The sequence below is a fragment of the Physeter macrocephalus genome, chromosome 2 (assembly GCF_002837175.3).
Source record: "Physeter macrocephalus isolate SW-GA chromosome 2, ASM283717v5, whole genome shotgun sequence".
Taxonomy (NCBI): Eukaryota; Metazoa; Chordata; class Mammalia; order Artiodactyla; family Physeteridae; genus Physeter; species Physeter macrocephalus.
Genome location: NC_041215.1, coordinates 94938432 through 94960009, shown reverse-complemented (window position 1 = coordinate 94960009; position 21578 = coordinate 94938432). Strand labels below are relative to the sequence as shown.

Sequence of the window (21578 nt, the reverse complement as noted above, 5' to 3'; positions counted from 1 at the left end):
CCGGTCTTACATTTAGGTCTCTAATCCATTTTGAGTTTATTCTTGTGTGTGGTGTTAGGGAGTGTTTTAATTTCATACTTTTACATGTAGCTGTCCAGTTTTCCCAGCACCACTTATTGAAGAGGCTGTCTTTTCTCCACTGTATATTCTTGCCTCCTTTATCAAAGATAAGGTGACCATATGTGCATGGGTTTATCTCTGGGCTTTCTATCCTGTTCCACTGAGGTTTGCTAATATTCTGCTGAGGATTTTTGCATCTGTATTCATCAAAGATATTGGCTTCTGATTTTCTTTTTTTGTAGTGTCTTTGTCTGGTTTTGGTGTCAGGGTAATGGTGGCCTTGTAGAATGAATTTGGGAGTGTTCCTTTCTCTTCAATTTTTTGGAATAGTTTGAGAAGGATAGGTATAAGTTCTTCTTTATATGCTTGGTAGAATTCCCCAGTGAAGCCGTCTGGTCCTGGACTTTTATTTGCAGGGAGTTTTTATCATTACAGATTCTATTTCACTTCTAGTGATTGGTCTGTTCAAATTGTTTGTTTCTTCTTGACTCAGTCTTGGCAGGCTGAATATTTCTGGAAATTTGTCCATTTCTTCTGCATTGTCCAATTTGTTGCCATATAACATTACTTGTCATTTTTCCCCATTCTCTTCAACTTATGTTTTGATTAATTTTGACCCTTAACTAATTCATATCTCCAACCACTTAATGTTTACAATGCATGTTGGAACTGAATGTCTTACTAGACAGCTTACTAGGTATAGGTAAACGTTTAACATAGCACTGTAGTTTGGGAGCATGCAATATGGTTATAGATTAATGTTAACAAAGTACTAAGAGCTAGGGCCTGGATGGGGAAATAAGACAGCACTCCCCTTGCCATGGGCTATTTGTCACACAAAAATAATGGCAACATTTATGGAGTGTGTACTGTGTGTCGGGTATGTCATTTAACCATCCAAAGAACCTGTAAGGTAGATACTGTAATCATCTTAATTTTACAGAGGAGGGCCGTGAGACCCAGAGAGGTTACTTAATGTGAGTTCTCACTGGCAGAACTAAGACTCAAATCCAGACAGTGGGGCTCCAGAGCCGGCAATCCTAACCCCAGCACTGTAAGGTCCTTGGGTTGCCATCTAAAAACTGGGACCTCCCTGGAGCCACAGTGGGGCAAGTGGTCCTGTATTAGCCGCCCGAAGCAGATGGGAGTTGAGTGAGAGTAAGGTGCCCACCTGGACTGGCTCATTTCTTCCCCATTCTAGACATCACCAAGTTTCCAGTTACTCTCTTATCTTAAACCACAGTTTGTCCTCTCATAAGGTAAATTACTTAGTGATTTAAGAACCCACTCCCCCTTTCTCTCACCCCTTTATTCTGTTCCCATCCAGGCACGGACCTCTCTCCCATCTGCCTGATGGTTTGGAATTTTTGAGCCAGGAATTCTTAAAGCTTTGCTGAGATGACACAGGAGTGGTTTGGGGCTTCAGAAGTAGCTTTGTCTTGTCCCACTGCACCCAAAGAGAGAAAAATTTCTGAAGGGAAAATCATCTTTTATTTGCCTACAGTCAGATCTGTCACAACATGCCCTCATCTTCACAGAATAACGTTAATTTTAGGGTCCAGCCTTTCACGATGAAGATGAGAAAACTTAAGACCCAGAGATCTCCCAAAGGTAATTTCTTCCTCTGTTCCTGCACTGTCTAGTCTGGTAGCCACAAGCCACAGATGGCTGTTTAAATTTAAATAACTGAGAGGGACTTCCGTGTTGGTGCAGTGGTTAAGAATCCACCTGCCAATGCAGGGGACACGGGTTCGAGCCCTTGTCCGGGAAGATCCCACATGCTGCAGAGCAACTAAGCCCGTGCACCAGAACTACTGAACCTGTGCTCTAGAGCCCGCGAGCCACAACTACTGAGTCCGCATGCCTAAAGCCCATGCTCTGCAAGAAGAGAAGCCACCGCAACAAGAAGCCCGTGCACCGCAACAAAGAGTAGTCCCCACTCACCACAACTAGAGAAAGCTGGCGCACAGCAACGAAGACCCAGCGCAGCCAAAAATTAATTAATTAGTTAAAAAAATAAAATAAATAACATGAGAAATTAATTCCTCAGATGCACTAGCCATATTGTAAGCACTTAATAGCCACCTGTGGCTAATGGCTACCACACCTGACAGTGCTTCTCTACGAAGCTGTTGCCTCAGGATACTGAGCGGTGGGTGTGTCTGCTGGCCCTTTCCAGCTCCCGTGGCACTGGGCTTCAGAGTCCCTGCAACCTCCAAGTTTTCTGTGCAGGGTTGCCAGACCTTCCGAGTTATCTCCAGAGTGGCACTCACGACTAACAGAGCAGCAGGAGTTTGAAGGCGCTGGATTTCTGTGTATCTGGGAATAGCTAGCAATCCTAAATGGAACTGCAGCCACACAGGGTGAGTATCAGGCACACGAGGTAAGGGTTCAGAATGGCCGGGGCTGCTTTCAGGCTTGTTCTACCACAACAGAAGCAGAGGGTGGCCTCCCCGCCTCCTGGGGTTGGAGAAGGTCCTGGGTGGACCTGCACTTGGGCATCAGGCGGGTCTGAGTTTGAATCTTGGCACTGTGACCTTGTTCCCATAACGGAAGCCGAGTTCAGCTCCAAAATTCTCATATTTAAAGAGGGGATGGTGATATGTATTACAGTGCGTTGTTGTTAGGACAAAACGATAATGTCATCAGCACGCACCAAGCACCCAGTAACAGTGGGTGTGGCTCCCTGTTTCCTGGAATCATTGCTTAACTCCAGATTGGCTGCAAGGAATACCACTTAAATAATGGTCTCAGCACCATCAGTAGCCTCCACGCCCAGCAGTCTTGGAGGAACGGCAAATCAGAGGGGAGCACTTAGCCAACTGTCTGCTTCGTGTGGCCCGTGACAAGATTAATAAGCCAGTAAGGCAGCGATATTCTTCCTATGACTTCCTTAGGCTTTTCGTGAGGTTTATTGGCTGGTGGAGGTATATGTGTTATTGTCATCTATTATTCTACTTAAGGCCTTGAGTAATAGTTTAATAATTAGTAACTAACCTCTTTGGATCCACATGAGCTCAGCGCTTTGCATAATTCACTTTTTCTACAGTTATGGGGAAAAGCATATGCAACAAGTCATTAAGGTCGTGATTACCAACCTGGGCTTTGTGACCTCCCTGCGTATTTCCAGGGCATCTCAAAAGGGATTAGAAAATTCTCAAATCAAAATTTAATTTGAATTCACTTTAATTTTTTTTTTTAATGGCACTTTGAGGACAGGAGGAAGTCACAAACCCATGAAGGTGTCTGCTCTAAAAGGCTGGAAATTACTGCACTGTTTAATCACCTCTCACAGTAAATGTCTCATAACAAAGACCTGTAGAGTTTGATCTCATTCATTACAGAGTGAAGGACTTTTATTTGGTCACATCATTATCATTTAAGAAATACTTAAAAATGGTATTTATTTTTATTTCAACATGTCAACTGTGCATTTCCAAAACAGCAGGCTTTTCAGAGGAATAAATCAGAACTGTAAACACAAGACACAGTAGAAGTTTTTTGACTTCCTACAGTCAGTTTCACAAATCCACATACTGTACATTCATAGGTGAGGTTCGGCCTGTCACCCATTTCTTTATTTCTACAATTACATAAGCATAATAAATACATCTGATTTTTAAAGGTCACTTAAAATGAATCATGATAATTTACAGTACAGTACATTTCAGTTCAAGTGCAAAAATAACTATTTGCTTAATTCTATTTCTTCCTGTTATTTTGTTTTTAAGCTGTGTTCTGTGGTGAAGCTAGATATCCAAGTGTAGACTTTCTTCTTCCAGATGCAGTTGTGGGCAGAAGTATGGTATCGTGGAGAAGCCCTCACTTTATAATTGGTCTTGCCTAATCAGAGTCAGAGAGTAAGGTGAGTTGCTCATTTTTAACTCTTCTTTTCTTTCCTCTCTCCTGTACTCATCCACAGTATTATACACACTAGATAATTGACCCTCCTCCAGCTAAAGCAATGTTCCCTTGTCCACAGCCCTCCCCCAAGGCTTCCTATAACCTCAGCTTTCATTTTTAGCAGCAAGCTTTATGTATGAGTCACCCGGCCATTGTCCTGACTGTAGCTGTAATATTTACAGTAGCATGCCCGTATCTGAACTGTCCAGTGTCTGACTGTGTCTTCATGGGAAAGAATGTACTGAGATTTGTTTCTTTAGTCATTGGAAAGTGTACTTACTTCTTATTTCTGTCTTTTCCATTCCTGGTTTCCTATTCACCACCTTTTTCCCTCACCAAAAACAAAACAAAAAAACTGAACCAGTATGTAATTTTTTAAAATTGTATCCCTTCCCCAGGCACTTAAATCTTACACTGTTATTTGTAAGTAGTACTGCTTAATTAAAGAAACCCTTAGGAATTCAGTGATTTTGTGTGTTTGTTTTAGTCCATCAGCTAATTAGAGCCCAAATCACTATAAAGTTGTAAATAGTGATAGAGGCTATTTACAGTATCAATATATTTAGTAAACCCTTGTCTATCAAGCCACAGGATACTAAGTTGGTTGGTTTATTTCAAATATTCCCTCCTCTGGTCTTAAAGCCCATTTAAAACAAAAGGCATTTTAAAGCTCAGCTTAGCTTGCAGTAGTCAGTAACAGCTTTTGCCACTCAAAGAATTGACTATTTTCATTATACACCATACCCATATAAAAATATATTTGCTAGAGATATGCCAAGTTTCTAATGAAACTTTTTCCTTTTTTTTTTTTTTTTTTTTTTTTTAAACAAACAAAAGCATAGATGCCACTAACTTTTACCTGGTTACTTTTAAAATACGTCTTAAAATTTTTTTAATTGTTCTCCTTAAGAGAAACAAAATTATAGATGTATTCTGTTTCTTGCCAGTTTGCATTAAGAACCAAATAATTAGGATAAATAAATAATCAGAAGAGGGAACTTATATCAGCATTCACCTTGAAACACTTTCTTTCCCTCCACTCATTTAGTGTAACTGCTGGTTTCGACTCTTTCTTACTGCCCTGGCAGAGAAGTCCTGTAGTCCTTAACCTACCAATCCAAGAACTGAAAGTCCTCACTGAAATCCATTTTCCTTCTGTGACTCCAGTGGGACTACGGAAGTTGACCTATTTCTGCCAGTATGTACTGTAGCTTCTATATGTGTGAGTGAGCGTGTGTGTATGTGTGTGTATTTCTGCGTTGATGAGTTCAGGTATTCAGCAGCGTATGTGGTGCTGTGCTCCTCAAGGTGCTCCCTTCTGTGCTGGCGGAGGAGCCCAGTTCCATGCAGGGTGTGAGATGAGCAGGACCCCTCAGTGTCCCCCAGAGGCAGGCTGAGCCTGCTGGCCCTCAGTCTCCTCCCTGCGCGGGTCTACACTGGGGTGAGTGGGGCTGCTCTGCGTCTGAGATGCTGCTGCTTGAGGGGACGGCTGGCTTCTCGATGGGTCAGAGGGAGCCTCACATGGTCCAGGCCGGGCTCCACCAGTTGGAGAAGTTTCCCGATCCTCACTGGTCCCCTGGAAGGAAAAAATAGGAGGTGCCCCATGATCAATGCCAGCAAACTTTTTATATGCTTTCAAGTAAGATATAGGAAACATGGGGAGATCATCCTGAAGTAACCACTTCAGGAAACAAGTAACAGAGGAATAAGGATAGAATGTCTTACCTTTCATCTCCTTTCCTACGTGCAACTGTCCAAGCCGCATGAAAAACACAGACACTATAAGCAGACGTATCTTGTGGATAAAGGAACATTACTACCAACATGCCTGTTACTCCTAGGAGAACAATTTACATCAGCACATATTTACTGGGCCCCCACCAGCCACTGTGGCAAGTCACTGGGCAAGCGGCACGGAACGGGAACTCAGGCCACTTGCTAAGAGAATTCAAGGCTGGAAAGCACCTTGTCCAACAGGAAGTGAGGAAGGCATCCTCAGCCTCGGAGACAGGGCCAGGAAAAGAAGGTCCTGAAATTGAGTCCTGATGTATACTTGGGATTTTAAAGTATACACTGAAAGTTGATTTGTAAAAATCAGGAAACATTTCTTTTTTAATGGATTTTCCTCTGAATTAGTACCCATCACTTCAAAGAGCTGAGCACCAAAAATGGAAAAAAAAAAAAAAATTTTATTTCTGTAATTCTAAACTGTAAAATAAAAAAATATTAGTATAATGACTTCTTCATAAGAGTAGCTAAGCCATACCAGCCAGTTTTTATTAATCTTAATATATCAGAAAAAACGTTAATGATACTTAAGCCTAATAGGCTTCTGTGAAAACAAGGGTGAGTATCCAAAGTAATGAAAACAAACACTGCCATTCAGGCAGAAGTCATCTTTCCTCCTGCATCACCTCCTTGCTTCACATCCTTTATATGCTCCTCCCACCCTGATATCTTCCTTGACTTGTGAGCAGAGGATTTGTGTGAGTTTATTATCTTGATAAACCAATAGGATCATACATGGTCTAGAATGCATTGTGGTTATCAGCAAAGAATCAGATTTGGTTTAAATTAGAGAAATATTGCATGTCAGTTTAAAAAATTGTGATAAATTTAGTTAAGGTAGTTCAAATTAAGGAAATTACTCAAATTACTCTTAAAGTCTTCTTTCCCCTTTATTTTTTTTTCCTCCTGTGTCCTCTGAAGCTACTCTAGATATAGAGCTGACATGATTCAGCAAGTGAAAGGGAGTGATTAATAAAAACACAGGGAAGTAGACTCATTACTTAGGCCAAAAACTGTTCATAGAAGTCACGCTTAAACATTTTCCAAAAGTATTATATAGCTTCAGTTACAATTACCTACAGTGTTTTTATCCATGCGATTCGACACTACTCAGGAGAGACCACACCTCTAGGGACAAGAAAAACCACACTTTTTATCTTTCAGGTGAGCCCGCTAGCAAAACCACATTTCCACTGAGTTAGGTGTCCTGTCAGACCCATTTAGTGGCTCAGAGTATTACTTAATTGATCAGATATTTATTGAGGTACTATTATATAGAATGTCCCCATTAGAATTTTTAAATTACAGAGGTTAATATATATAATTCACCAAGGCAAGAACCATATATCCATACTGTAACTAATGTCCACCAAAACAGACATTTCAAAGAAATATATAAAATCAGAATGGATTTATTTTCTTTCTTTCAAGAGGTACTGTCTTCTCTGTGAGGCCTTCCTGAACCCCATAAGGCAGAATTTTCCCTCTATGGAACCTTGTATACACCTCTATAATACACTTGTCACAAAGCACTGAAATTATTTGTCTGCATGTCTATTTTCCCCACCAGACCTCCCATAAATCTTGTTGAATGAATAACTGAATAACTGAAACAACTGAGCCTGCTTAAGGCAGGGCAGCAGAGGAACTTTTTACCTGTAAAGGCTGTATCTCAGAAGCACGGTTGTCTCTTGTTAGCTGCATCATCTCTTTAATTTGGTAGAGCGCGTAAACAAAGGTCACCCAGGGAGAGGAGCTGACCCCCCAGGCTGGCTTGTTCACATCCTCCTGTTCTTCCTGGTGCTTGGTTTTCTTGGGTGGAAGTCTGGGCTCAACACGTGGCAGAACATCTTCTGTCTGTTGCTGGACCAAGTCGATGGTTGCTATGGGAACAGGACTAGAAGGAACAGGAATCCTTTCTGCCAGCATCGTCTTGTCTGGAGAGAAAGCCATGTTTAAATCATTTCTCAGAGTTTTTACATATTTAAACAGAGGTATGTATGTATGTATAAATAAATAATAAAAACTGAACAAATGGACAACCTCGATAAGCCCATTCTGGTGTGCTTGGGAATGTTGATAAGTTGCCATGTACCAAGGGCGGCTTCTCTACTTGGCGCAAGTACTGAGCAAATGAATGTGATGTTTACCTTCCAGAGTCTCCTTACAGGACTTAATAGACATTAACATATTTATTTATGAAATGTATTGGTTCAGTTAACGTATATAACATCTGTGGGGCACAGGTTATAGTGATTGTTGCCTTAGGCCCACTTACGGGATTGAGATTTTAAAGATAAGCATCAAAATAGGAAAAAATCACACAGTAGCTGCTTTTATTGGCCTTTTACTGAAGGCATGGACTAAGCTGCATAAGAGATATGACCTAGTTAGGATTATAAAAGAACAAGAATAAGAAAAGTCAGTACTGGTCTTTCTTTCTGAGTAACTTGCTGGAATTAAAATCTGTCTCTGGGGTTTCTGTAACAAGAGTTTTTCTCTTAACGGAAGCACTTCGGGTACTTGAGGCAAATGCTCCTCAAAGGACAGGACACCATAGAAGATGAGCCCTGTTCCAGGACCCAAGAGCTGAGAAAGAATATTTGTTTTAATGGTTGGCCTTCTTCATTGCAAAAAAAAAAAGTTGATTCCCCCAAAAAGTTGAAAGCTTGTTCTCATCAACACATTATATTGGATATAACCTTCTTTCTGGATAATACTTTTAAGAAGGCCATGCCTAATTAAGGGAAAACTTCAAATTTAAGGTTTAGACATTTTTATCAAATGAAGGTAAAAGCACAGAGATTAATACCACTTCCTATCCCTAATAGTAAAATTACTGTATAATCCTATATGTATTTGATTTAAATTTTAAATCTCTTTAGAATACCAGAGAAATTTAAAACCAATACTTTCCCCAGTACCTTGTACCATAAAACAAAACAAAAGCAAGCTGCTTAAAACAACCAGTATTCTTTTCAACATAGCAAGTGGCTTCTCTCCAGCAATTGGTGCACATGAGTTCACTGATAACACCCCTGAGAAAATCCAGCCATGCAGGTCTGTGGTACACTCTGTTTCCACCTCTGGGTTTCTGAGGGGTATGTGTAGAATTCCCCATGGCTTCAGCCTTTAGAACCGTTAAGGAACAATGAACATGCTAACCTTCTTCCTCATCTGGCACCGCCAGCCACTGGATCAGGGCAAAGAGCAGGAGGATCAGAAGGCAGGCCATGCCAATTCCTCGGAAGGTTGCAGCAGCCCCTGTGGAAACAAAACAGCACTCTGTAGAGTAATTCCCGGGAAGACAGGTAGCCCTCATCCAAAACTGTCAGTGTTCTAAAGTTCAGGGCAAAGGCAGCAGAGCAAAAGAATGGCAAATGGCCATTAGCGTCACACAGTAGGAAAAGCACAGGTCTGGGTGGGGGTCAAGAGATCCAAGTGCTGTTGTTGGATATCTGTCATTGATCAAATTTTAAAACTGCATTTATAAAATAAAGGACTGTCTCCAAGTGCCTTTTTAAAATTCAGTGGTGCTCTCTTCATAAAGACCATTTCCCTAACTATAAAACAACCTTATTAATCTGTAATTAGAACAGCCGAGCTCAAGTAGTGCTATAAATTCAGACATCTCTGAGCCCACCTTCTAGGGACCTGAATAGTCAAGATTCCTGGAGCAGAATAATGCCATCTCCACCTCAGCCCCGCCCTTGTATTTCCAATAAGGGAGATCTGACAGGGCAGACAGACTGTGTTATCACAGATGCAGTGACATTACCAAAGCCAGCATATAGTTAGATTGTTTTGGTTCAAAATCTCCTGATGGAACAACAATGATGAACTCTCTTTCCTCTAGCATTATTATCCGCAGGTTTAGGGTACTTTACTTCAAACCACAAGCACATGTGACTTCATTTATTTGGCTCCTTTGAGGTATCTGTGTGGCATCGCATTAAGCTGTCAGAGAAGCGTGCACGGTTACAAGCTGGCTCTAATCATCTTAACTACTGAAGCATACTGCTCTGCAATTTTGACTGCCATGAAAGCTAGAAAGAGAATATATGAACAGTGGAGTTTAGCTTCTGGCAATCTTCAGTAATAATTTGAGTGTTTATTGAGGGGTTGCTAAAAAAATGTGTAAGTTTTCATCAAAGAAGAAAGGCAAAAAGAGAAAAACATTCTTACCAAAATAATTGACTAACACGCCTCCGATCATGGCTCCACAACCTCTCCCCAAACCCAGATGAAGGCCCTGCAGGATGCCCTGAGCAGACGTCCTCAGCTCTGGGGGAACCGCGGCGCTGAGATAAGAAATGCAGGCTGCCCAGATGGCCGCGTGTGTCACTCCTGGAGAGGAAGAGAAGCGGGCAGGGTGACTGATCAGCACTCCTTACATTACTCTTTTTTGGAGCATGAGTTATTTACTTAACTATATATATATATATACACACACACACACACACACACACACATATATACATACCTAATAAAGATATTTTGTGGTAAAATATACGTAACAGAATTTATCGTTTAAACATTTTTAAGTGTATGGTTCAGTGGCTTTAAGTACATTCACAGTGTTGTGCAACCATCACTACCATCCATCTCCAGAATTTTTTTATCATCCCAAACTGAAATTCAGCACCCGTTAAACAATACTATCTCCAGGCCCTGAGAAACACCGTTTACCTTCTGTCTCTATGAATATGACTGCTCTGGGTACCTCATAGAAGTGGAATCATACAGTGTTTGTCCTTTGGTGTCTGGCTTATTTCACTTAGCACAGTGTCTTCAGAGTTCATCCATGTTGTAGCATGTGCCAGAATTTCCTTTTTAAGGCTAAAGGATATGTAGCCTTGTAACTCTGTTTTTCCATTCATCTGTTAATGGACATTTGGGCTGTTTCCACCTTTTGGCTATTGTGAATGCTGCTGCTGTGAACACTGATATGCAAGTATCTGAGTCCCTGCTGTCAGTTCTTTTGAGTATATACCTAAAAGTGGAATTACTAGGTCATATGGTAATAATATATTTAATACTTTGAGGGACTGTTTTCCACAGTAGCCGCACCATTTTACATTACTACTAGAAATGCACAAGAGTTCCAATTTTTCCACATCTCACCAGATGTTATTTTCTGTGTTTTTTTATAATAGCAATCTTAATGGGTATGAAGTGGTATCTCATTGTGCTTTTGATTTGCATTCCCTAATGCCTAGTGATATTGATCATCTTTTAATGTGTTTTTTGGCCATTTGTAAATCTTTAGAAAAAGTCTTTTGTCCATTTTCAAATGGGGTTGTTTGGGTTTTTTGCTGTTGAGTTGTCAGAGTTCCTTATATATTTTGGATATTGACCTCTTACTGGGTACCTATTCTGACATTAAGAACAGATATATAGATCAGTGGAACAGAATAGACCCCAGAAATAAACCCATGCATGTACAGTCAATTAATCTACAACAAAGGAGGCAAGAATATACAGTGGAGAGAAGACAGTCTCTTCAACAAGTGGTGTTGGGAAAGCTGGACAGCTACGTGTAAATCAAGAAAACTAGAACACTCCCTCATGCCATATACAAAAAATAAACTCAAAAGGGTTTAAAGACCTAAATGTAAGACATGACATCATAAAGTTCCTATAAGAGAATATAGGCAAAACATTCTCAGACATAAATCGTAGCAATATTTTCTTAGATCAGTCTCCCAAGGCAAAAGAAATAAAAAGCAAAAATAAACAAATGGGACTTGATCAAACTTAAAAGGTTTTGCACAGCAAAGGAAACCATCAACAAAATGAAAAGACAATCTAAGAAATGGGAGAAAATATCTGTAAATGATGCAGCCAACAAGGAGTTAATATCCAAAATATATAAACAGCTCATACAACTCAATATCATAAAAACAAGCCAATCAAAATACGGGTAGAAGACCTAAATAGAAATTTCTCCAAAGAAGACATACAGATGGCCAACATGCACATGAAAAGATGCTCATCACTGCTAATTATCAGAGAAATGCAAATCAAAACCACAATGAAGTATCACCTCACACGGGTCAGAATGGCCATCGTTAAAAAGTCTGGAGAGGGTGTGGAGTAAAGGGAACCCTCCTGCACTGTTGGTGGGAATGTAAATTGGTGCAAACACTACAGAAAACAGTATGGCTTTCCTTTAAAAGATAAAAATAGAGGTACCAATCCCACTCCTGGGTATATATCCGGAAAAAATTCTAATTTGAAAAGGTACGTGCATCCCAGTGTTCATAGCAGCACTATTTACAATAGCCAAGACACGAAAGCAACCCAAGTGCCCATCAACAGAAGACTGGCTTAAGAAGATGTGGTGTATACACACACACACACACACACACACACACACACACACACACACACACACATATACACACAGTGGAATACTACTCAGCCATTAAAAAAGAATGAAATATTACCATTTGCAGCAACGTGTATGGACCTAGAAATATTATACTTAGTGAAGTAAATCAGAGAAAGACAAATACTATACGGTATCACTTATATGTGGAATCTAAAAAATAATACAAATGAATCTATATACAAACCAGAAACAGACTCACATAGAAAACAAACATGGTTACCAAAAGCGAGAGAGAGGGCAGGAGGGGTGACAAATTAGGAGTATGGGATTAACAGATACTAACTACTATACATAAGTAGATAAGCAACAAGGATTTACTTATAGCATAGGAAATTATATTCAGTATCTTATAACAACTTATAATGGAATATAATCTGAAAAAAATATAACTGAATCACTTTGCTGTAATCTGAAACTAACACAGTATTATAAATTACCTACTTCACTTCTAAAAGATTATTTCCAATTTTTTCCATTATAATTAGCACTATGATTAACATTTTTGGAGATACAGCTTTTTACATATCTTATTTACATTGGCTATAATTCTACAAGTGGGGTTAATGATGCAAAGAATATTTTTTTTGCCTTTTAATATACAGCTCCAATTTGTTTTCCAAGAGTGTAGAGACTATTTACAATGCCTCATTACCAGTTTCATTATATCTTCACCATTTGTTGGCAGGGAGGGGAGGGTAAAGATAAAAGGTGAAAGAAAATTTGATCATTAATGTACAGCAACTGTGCATTGTATGAATTTAAATCTTTATTAGAACACTGCTTTAAGTGTAATAGGAAGAGGGACTTCCTTGGTGGTCCAGTGGTAAAGAATCCACCTTCCAATGCAGGGGACGTGGGTTCGATCCCTGGTCGGGGAACTAAGATCCCACACGCCGCGGGGCAACTAAGCCCACGCGCCACAACTATTGAACTCGCACGCCCCAATGACAGAGCCCACGTGCCACAAACTACAGAGCCCACGTGCCCTGGAGCCCGCGTGCCACAACTAGAGAGAGAAAACCTGCACGCCACAACTAGAGAGAAACCCGAGCAGACTGCATGCCATAACGAAAAAGATCCCACATGCCTCAACAAAGATCCCGTATGCCACAACTCAGACCCAATGCAGCCAAAAAACTAATAAGAAAAATAAATGTAATAGGAAGATATTGTCACAACAGGTTTTATAGATAGCTTGGAAGGATTAAGAGATCATCTGGTTCTGCCTAGATTAAGTCTTGGACTTGCTTCCTGAAAAATAATCTCACTTGGAGATAATATCATCAGAAACTCTTAACCTATGTTTTGGAAAATAAAGCAAAGATTAATATTCATTTAAGATTTAATCTGACATTAGTCTGCTTCTGGCCAAAATGGAATAACAGGGATTGGATTTACTTCCTTCCTGAAACAACAAACAACTGGACAAAATATATGAAACAATAGTTCCCAAGACACTGGACATCACCAACAAGGACAGTGATCTCAGAGAGATGGGAAACAATGAGGAGCTCCAGCTTACTGCCTGGTCAGAGTTTGAAAGCTGCAGGGCACAGAGGGGGAACCAGTGAGTTGAGATGGAGCTGACAGTCTGGGGAGACCAAGGCAGCTGGAGCTCCCGGTCAGAGTACCGGAGAGGAGAGAGTTTCACAGAAACTCCAGAGATCTGCAGATGGTTTCCTTCAAGTATTCAGCAGAGTACTGATTAGCAAGAGCGTGTACAGAAACTATCCAAAGCCAGAGAAAGAACCACCCAAAAGCATTACAGAAAGCATTCCTGAGAACCCATACAGGGCTGGGAATAATACCTGTTTCCACCAGCCAAACTGGAAAAACTCATGATTCCTGGGATTGGTAGAGTACTCAAAAGGGTCTTCTTGTGTTAGTATTATGAAAGAGTTAGCCCTAGTTTAAACACTGCTCTGGTACCATCTAAGTAATGTTTAAAAGCAAGACTCAAAAGGATCACACTAGTTCCAAGTAATCTAGTTGTGTCCCAGAACAAAGCTCAAGAATATTTGTAGGAATACAAAAATATCCAGCACCTAACAAGGTAAAATTCACAATGTCGGACATATAATCAAATTACCCGGATGATTTTACTTAAGTAGATCCATAATAGAATAAACACTATTTTCACTGGGTACATTAGATTATATGCCCTATAGTAAACTGAGAAATATCAAAATTTTTCTTATATGTTTCAGTAATAATTTCAAGTAGGCTGTTTTTTAACTAGAAAGATGGAAGAGGCAGTATGCACACTTAATTAATTTCCACAGAATTTAAAATGAAGTATTTGCTTTATCTGACTAAACAACTGCAGTACCTTAGATAATACCTGCCTTCTCAGAATTGAATAATGCCTGGATAGAGTCTTAACTGTAAATGTTGACACAGTAATACACAATTAAAATATTATATATTTTAAAGAATAGATTATTAAAGATGCTGCTAACTCCATTTCTTTTCAGATATGCATAGTTTTTCATTAACACTAAGGAAAAAACTCAAAAATATTATGAGAAATAAAATGAAATTTATTCAACATAAATTAGATTCAGTAGTAACATCCAGCATAGATTTTGGAAATTATTAAAGATGAATCATCAAAGACCTGAAACCACATCAAATGGTTGTCAATTAACTTTAATGGTGATGCCAAGTCTATTGTTATGTCTATGTTTGAGCAATCGATTACAGGATTTACAAGTAGACAAAGATGGGTCTATGTATTTATGTGACGAAAACAGTAACAAATATATTTTTGCTATAATTCTAGATCAAATATAATTCTAGCAGTTATTCTCTTAAATGTGAAGGCTTGGACACACACAAAATCTTCCAATAATAGGGTTTTTGTTTTTAATTCTAAGGGTTTTCTAAACCTTTGAGTCTTCTAAGATAATTAAAGCATTTTCCAGCAGGATGACTTAAATTAGGATACTTTTAAATTATTGTTAAAATTTGTTGGCTGGTATTAAGTGGCAGTTATAAAAGATTCTCTGTAGTTAGAATTCCAGAGTTTCCTCGTTGCTTTTTGGGGACTGATTAGATCATTGGAAACTACATTCTTTAAAGCAACTCAGGGCATTAACTAAAGGGAAAAATAGTAAAGCATTCAGTAAAAAATTTTTTTCTCTGGTACTAAAAGCAGAAGAATGAAAGCCATTTGGCTTGTATGTTCCAACATTTTCCAGGGTAGATGTAGAATTAAAATTGGTTTCTCTGAAATACCTTTATTTCAAAATATCATGTAAATAGAAGAATCCATATTACTTCCTAGAAAAGAACTAGCAAATGTAAATCCACAAGAGGGAATTGGGTTGATAACAATACCTTGCATACAAATGACAATTGTGGAGTTTTGGTTCTTATTCTTAAACTTGAATATGCAACCTAGTAATCATATTAATCATCTGAAACTCTTGCCAATATTTTTACTACACTTGTGTTCTGGTCCTCTATAATAAAGCAATCTAGAAATCTAAAAAAAAAAATTCCACCATTTTCCATATTTGTAAAATTGTATTTTAGGTATAAAACAACTTTCCTTTAAAATTTAGAGGGTAAAAGATATCATAAGCAGAAAAAAGAAAATGTTTCTACTTCTTTCCCTTTTATTAGAGAACTGTGAAAAAGGAGTAGATGAATATTCTCTACATGATGAAATAAATAAGCAAATGTATTGTGTCACTGGTAAATGTGTTTACCCTACAGCTATACCTTTTTAAACCTTTTAGTATGAGGTAACTAAGTTGGTGGATCAAACAGTAAGAATAAAAGGATGTTACCTCCGTGACTGACAGTAGTAACAAAGGCACATGAATTGACTCTCCTTGCAATATATTATTAACTCTTCCTTGGCTACTTGTTACAAAACTACTGATAATTTTGAGTGGCAATTCAACACCAACTCACATAACAGGTGCTTAACAAATATGTTTGAGTGGCAATTCAACACCATATGTTAACTGACAACAAATAACGCTCGAAGACCACATAGGTCTTGGAAACAGCTTCTCAGTCCTTTCTTACCTTTACTGGGGTCCCTCGGGATTACCTTCAAGGCTAACAGAAACTCAGAGGTATTTTCACACCACCTACTGCCAAGACCTTAACTGTTTGTGAATACACTACATTTGAATAACCTAGAACCATTAGAAATAATTATGATTAACATTTAATTTCTCTCATTAATAATGCTATTATAGCAGCTTACTCTACCAGGAGCTGTGCTACGTATTTTACAAAGATTATCTCCTTTATTCTTCCTAGTAATAGGTACCGTTTTTTCCTTCATTTTCCAAAAAGGCACAGAGAGATTAAAGTGCCTTGTTCAGAGTGACACAGACAACAGTGTAGTGGAACAGGATTTGAACGCAAGGTGTCTAAGCTCGGAACTTCAGTGCTTAAGTACTATACTATACATCCTCATAACCACTGTTAAAAGTATTCTATAATAAATGTAATCATCTAATTTAAGAGGTTTTCTTTTTTTTTTTTTTTTTTTTTTTTTTGGTACACGGGCCTCTCACTGTTGTGGCCTCTCCCATTGCGGAGCACAGGCTCTGGATGCGCAGGCTCAGCGTCCATGGCTCACGGGCCCAGCCGCGGATCCTCCCAGACCGGGGCACGAACCCGTGTCCCCTGCATCGGCAGGCGGACTCCCAACCACTGCGCCACCAGGGAAGCCCGAGAGGTTTTCTTGATAATATCAAACATGCCCAATAATCTATCAATTTTTAAAAAATGTACATTCTTACTCCCTTCTTCCCCTCCCTCCTAAAAGAGTTCACATCACACATAATATCAAGTTCTTTATATGCCCTAAATAACTCTTTACCTTATAATATTCAACATTCTTACCTGATCCTGCAACACGAATTTCAAGATTGTTCAGTCTTGGCCCACAAGAATACTCTATTGCAATACATGGCATGTATTCATATGAACAAGGAAAAATCCTTTCTTCCCAAGAAGACAGCTGCTTTTTGTACAGTGCTGCTTGGCTTGGGGAAATCACATCATAATGGCTGGGAGGGGTGAGAACTGATGCGGTATCGGGGAACTAGTATTGTTTTGTTTTGTTTTTCTCGCTCTGCCACTGACTTGTGCTTACTGAACAAAACATACATATCCCTGTAGCAGTGGCACACTAAATCAGTTGTGACAAACCTTTTCCATTGATGGACCAAAGCATACATTTCAATTAGCTCAGTGTACCTCTCAAATGCTGAGATTAAAAAAAGTTTCTGAAAGATCAACCTGGTAAAAACCAGAAATAGACTACTCTTCAAAAAACAACGCAAGAAAACAAAAACCAAACCAAAGCAAAAACAAACCCTCCACTGGGCAGGCAATAAAAGGAGTCAGTATTGGTTAAGGTAATGCTCCTGTTGTAAGAGAGAAACCTCAGAATCTTAGTGGTTTCACCCATTAGATGTTTTCTTTTCTTGCCCATATAAAGTCCAATGGTCAAGGGACAGGAAGAGTAGCAGCTCTGCTTTACATAGTCATTCAGGGACCCAGGCTGCAGAGACTCTGTCTTCTTCCTCACATGGTTACCCTGGGCACCAATATCCAGCGGAGGACGGAGGAGAGGATGGCACATGGAAAATTTTATGGGCTGGGTTTAGAAATGACACGTCATTCCTGCTTACATTCCACTGGGCAGAATCAGTCATATGCTCATACCTAACTGCAAGGAAGGCTAGGAAGTGGAGTCCAGTGTGTGTCCATGAAGAAAAGGAAATAGCAGGTGAACAACAAGCCAGTATCTCTGCCAAAGTCAGGGCCACCAACAGCAATGGACCTTCCAAAAAGAGTAGAGGACCCCACAAAGAGCAGCGAACCTAGCAGAAGCTTCACGAACCTTCTTGTGTCGCATGAAAGAGACTTTATATATGACACGCAACAATCAGCACTTCCACGCCCACCCATGTGCAACACTGCAAGAATCTCCTGCATTCATTCACTCAACAGTCCTTTCTGAGATAGAACTTCCTCTATTATTCAAAAGCTTTAATAATTAGAAAATATCAACTATAGTACATTTTGCAGGGGACTGTGAAATCAAACAACAAGCATTTACAGTGTATCTTCCTGTGTGCATGCTTCTTTGGAGAATTCAAAAACTGTAAGGCGTGGTCTTTGCACTTAAGGGTTAAAACTAAGTCAGGAAGTAAAACTAGTATTTGTTAAATAAATAATTGGGTAACAATTAAGTGCTAAACTGTGTAACATAGTCCATAACTCTGAGAACAATTCAGAAAAGGAAGAGCTAAGTGTCAGATGCAGTTTGCCGGAAAAGGATTCTTGCAGCAGAAGATATTTAAAATGAATTCTGAAGGGGCAAAATAATGTCTATTTTTAAGAGATTGTATAAGAACTGTTAGTAACTGTAAAGCATGGGAATGATAAAGAATAAAACTGCTCTATTACAATTTATGACTATTCTGATTAAAAATTAACTTTAGCAGTAACATCAATGACATCCGTATGCCAATTTATTCACTGAAATACTAAACTTAGAGCATTTTGTATATCTTATATATTCATGTGACAAGCTACTTGTGTTTTAAGGGTTAAGTCAGACAGAAAATTTCCAATATGGATGATAACAGCCTGGAATCACGACTAGAATTTCCACTGTCAGATAAGGGCTACATTGTAATGCTTTCATAATTTCTCCATGTTCTTCCAGAACATGAGAGGAAGGAAAACATGATTCTCACTCGGCTGAGTAGGCATACTAAATAAGAGAGTAAAGCTTCATAAATGTCAGTTCAAGCTTTCCTACTGGTGACATTAAAAAACTATCTTTCATCATAATCTTACCCGGATCCTACTGATCAAGCAACCTGCAGAGAAGGATGCGACACAGGCCTCATTTTCACCCTTCAGTGCCTGAGCCATTAATTTGAGTACCACAAAAGGACCTCTTTTAGTTACAGCAGCCCTGGTCTGGCCTTACTCTCCTTAAATACATTTTAATAGCAAAAATAATTTAAATCACATTCATCTCAAAGTCTTGCAAGGATTCACAACCAACACCGGCATAAAAATGAGCATAACAAATTTGACTTTGATTTTTATCAGAAATGTATACTCCGGATCACAATCAAGAATATATTTAAATGCTTCTCGTACAGAAGTAAAGGAGAAAAACATGTGGGTTCTTAAAATGAGATCTTATAAATAAATATAAACTATCCTAATCCCTCCACTGCACCCAGCAATGCTTTTAGGCACTTAGACCCACCGTCTCTTTTTAAAATAAATTACAGGCTCCTTATGAGTAGGAAATACATCTTCTGCTTCTTTACATGGTGGCACCCATTGCCTACTGAATAACATGTTTGCTGCAAAAGACAAGTGAATGGCTAAAAGGCTGCAAGAGATACTGGCTACTAAATGTGAGAAAGATCATAGGCAAGAAACATCCTCATAATCCCCAAGAGTCTTACCTTGACCCCAAAATAGATACCCACATAGCCTCCTTCCTAGGGGTCTAGAGAGGAGGAAATTTGCTTTATCCCCATCTGCTAATTATTACCAACATAGCCTGAGGAGACACATGCTGCGATGATGATCAAGAGCTTCAGGGAATGAAGGATAACAAGGAATCTTCCTCCATCAGTTACAGGTAACCCCAAAGAGGAAGAGATGAGTAGCCAGAGAGATGGAATAAGGCACATCCCATGTCTCCTCCCCTTCCGTTGCTCCAGTAGGTGGTACTAGTTCTCACGGTGTTTTGGGAATGAGGCACGGGGTGAAAGGTTGAAGAGCTAGACCTCACCTCTATTTTTTAAGAAGACCCTCTGTGTGGCGCTGCGGCCGGAATCAAAGAGTGGAAGTGCTGACTGTTCAGTGTCATGACCGTCAGTGATGAGAGCCAATGTCCTGCTTCCCCACCCTCCCCCTCCTAAGGCTGGGTCTTTGGAAATCGTCAGGTAGCAGTTCCAGTCAAGGGATTAAGGGGCATCTGTCATGATAGTGGGCTTGTCCTGTAATTAAATCATTCCGTGTTTTGTCATCATTTCTTGTTTTACTGCATCCTAAGTAGAGCTGCCTTAAGCACAGGGACTTTAAAGTCATTTGGATGAGCCTTGTAAATTTGGAAGAATTCAGACTGGAAAAACAAAGCTGTTCAGTCAGAAGTGTGTTCCTATGAAACAGGATTTATTCCACATAGGTAATCCACTGTTTTCCATAGGGTGGGCATGGGTCAAACAAAGGCAAGGGATTTTTTTGTTATACAGCCAAAACACTCAGCACTCACTTCTGCCAGGGAATGAAACCATCTCCTCCAGTTTTAGACGCAAAGAGCTCTGTGGAACTGGTCACAGAGCCCTGTGTTAGATGCGGAGACTCCCCGTATTTACAGATTCCCCCTTTTTACTTGCTTCAGATCAGTAACTAGGTTTCTACTGGCACGGGGGAAATAAAATGAAACACAGAGGTATAAACTGTAGCCTGCCACGGGAAGCAGGGATAACTGCCCTAAGGTACACATAAGTACATATTATAAAAATATGTACTGGGTCAGCAGCTTAGGATGACAAACCCATCGAGCCCTAGCCAAAGCCTCCCACTCAGGTTTCCTGAGATGCCATTCCGCTCTCCACGGCTGGGCTTTGGCACGTGGCTCTTCTCTGTGCCAAAATGTCTGCTTCTCTTTAGGCCACCGGGTGGGGTCCTGGTCACCCTTCAAAATCCAGCTTATCTGTGATTTCCTTGGGGAATCTTTTAATAATATCATCCTCCCACTCTCTGCTTCACAAAGCTAATCATTCCCTCCATGGAGCTCCTTCTCTGTTACCTGGCACATTTTTCTGATTCCATCTAACACACTGGGTAGCAATTATGTATTTATACATCTGGCTTCCAGAACAGACAGTGAGACCTTGAGGCCTAAGTTAATATATTGTTTTTTAACTATATTCCCAGCACTCAGCATGCTGCGTGACTCTTGGTGGCTATTTAACATATCTTTAATAAATTAACAGGAAAAAAGACGTTTTCGATTCGCAACAGCATTTGTTTTTTCCCTCTTATAAAATTCTTCTCTTGTTATAAATGTCTCCTTTAACCACTGTTTTAAAAAAGCTTCTCTCTGGAGTCTGTCATACAGAGTGAAGTAAGTCAGAAGGAGAAAAACAAATGCCGTATGCTAACACATATATATGGAATCTAAGAAAAAAAAAATGTCATGAAGAGACTAGGGGTAGGACGGGAATAAAACACAGACCGACTAGAGCATGGACTTGAGGATACGGGGAGGGGGATGGGTAAGCTGTGACGAAGTGAGAGAGTGGCATGGACATATATACACTACCAAACGTATGGTAGATAGATAGTGGGAGGGAACCAGCCGCATAGCACAGGGAGATCAGCTCTGTGCTTTGTGACCACCTAGAGGGGTGGGATA

At 39.6% G+C, this 21578-nt stretch overlaps 2 protein-coding genes across 16 annotated transcripts in view; one reads left to right on the top strand and one right to left on the bottom strand.

Annotated features, from left to right (window-relative positions):
* NEMP2 (nuclear envelope integral membrane protein 2) overlaps window positions 1-5098 on the top strand; it is a 33465-nt gene extending 28367 nt beyond the window's left edge. The window contains exons 8-11 of one of the 15 annotated variants that reach the window (XR_003677183.2): window positions 1616-1671; window positions 2240-2423; window positions 3843-3925; window positions 5012-5098. Coding sequence is in view for 3 of the 15 variants with exons in the window: in XM_028480192.2 (XP_028335993.1) it covers window positions 1616-1671; window positions 2293-2339 (103 nt within the window). In the remaining 12 variants the exon portion in view is untranslated. The other 14 variants (XR_003677184.2, XR_003677182.2, XR_003677190.2 and 11 more) reach the window with 14 other exon arrangements.
* A 222-nt stretch (window positions 5099-5320) lies between these two features.
* The window catches only part of MFSD6 (major facilitator superfamily domain containing 6), a 72849-nt gene continuing 56591 nt past the window's right edge, over window positions 5321-21578 (bottom strand). The window contains exons 4-7 of the mRNA XM_007104428.4: window positions 9937-10098; window positions 8917-9015; window positions 7408-7688; window positions 5321-5539 (exon numbers count right to left, since the gene is read on the bottom strand). Coding sequence (XP_007104490.1) covers window positions 5336-5539; window positions 7408-7688; window positions 8917-9015; window positions 9937-10098 — 746 coding nt within the window. The 3' untranslated portion in view covers window positions 5321-5335. The remainder of the gene's footprint in view (window positions 5540-7407; window positions 7689-8916; window positions 9016-9936; window positions 10099-21578) is intronic.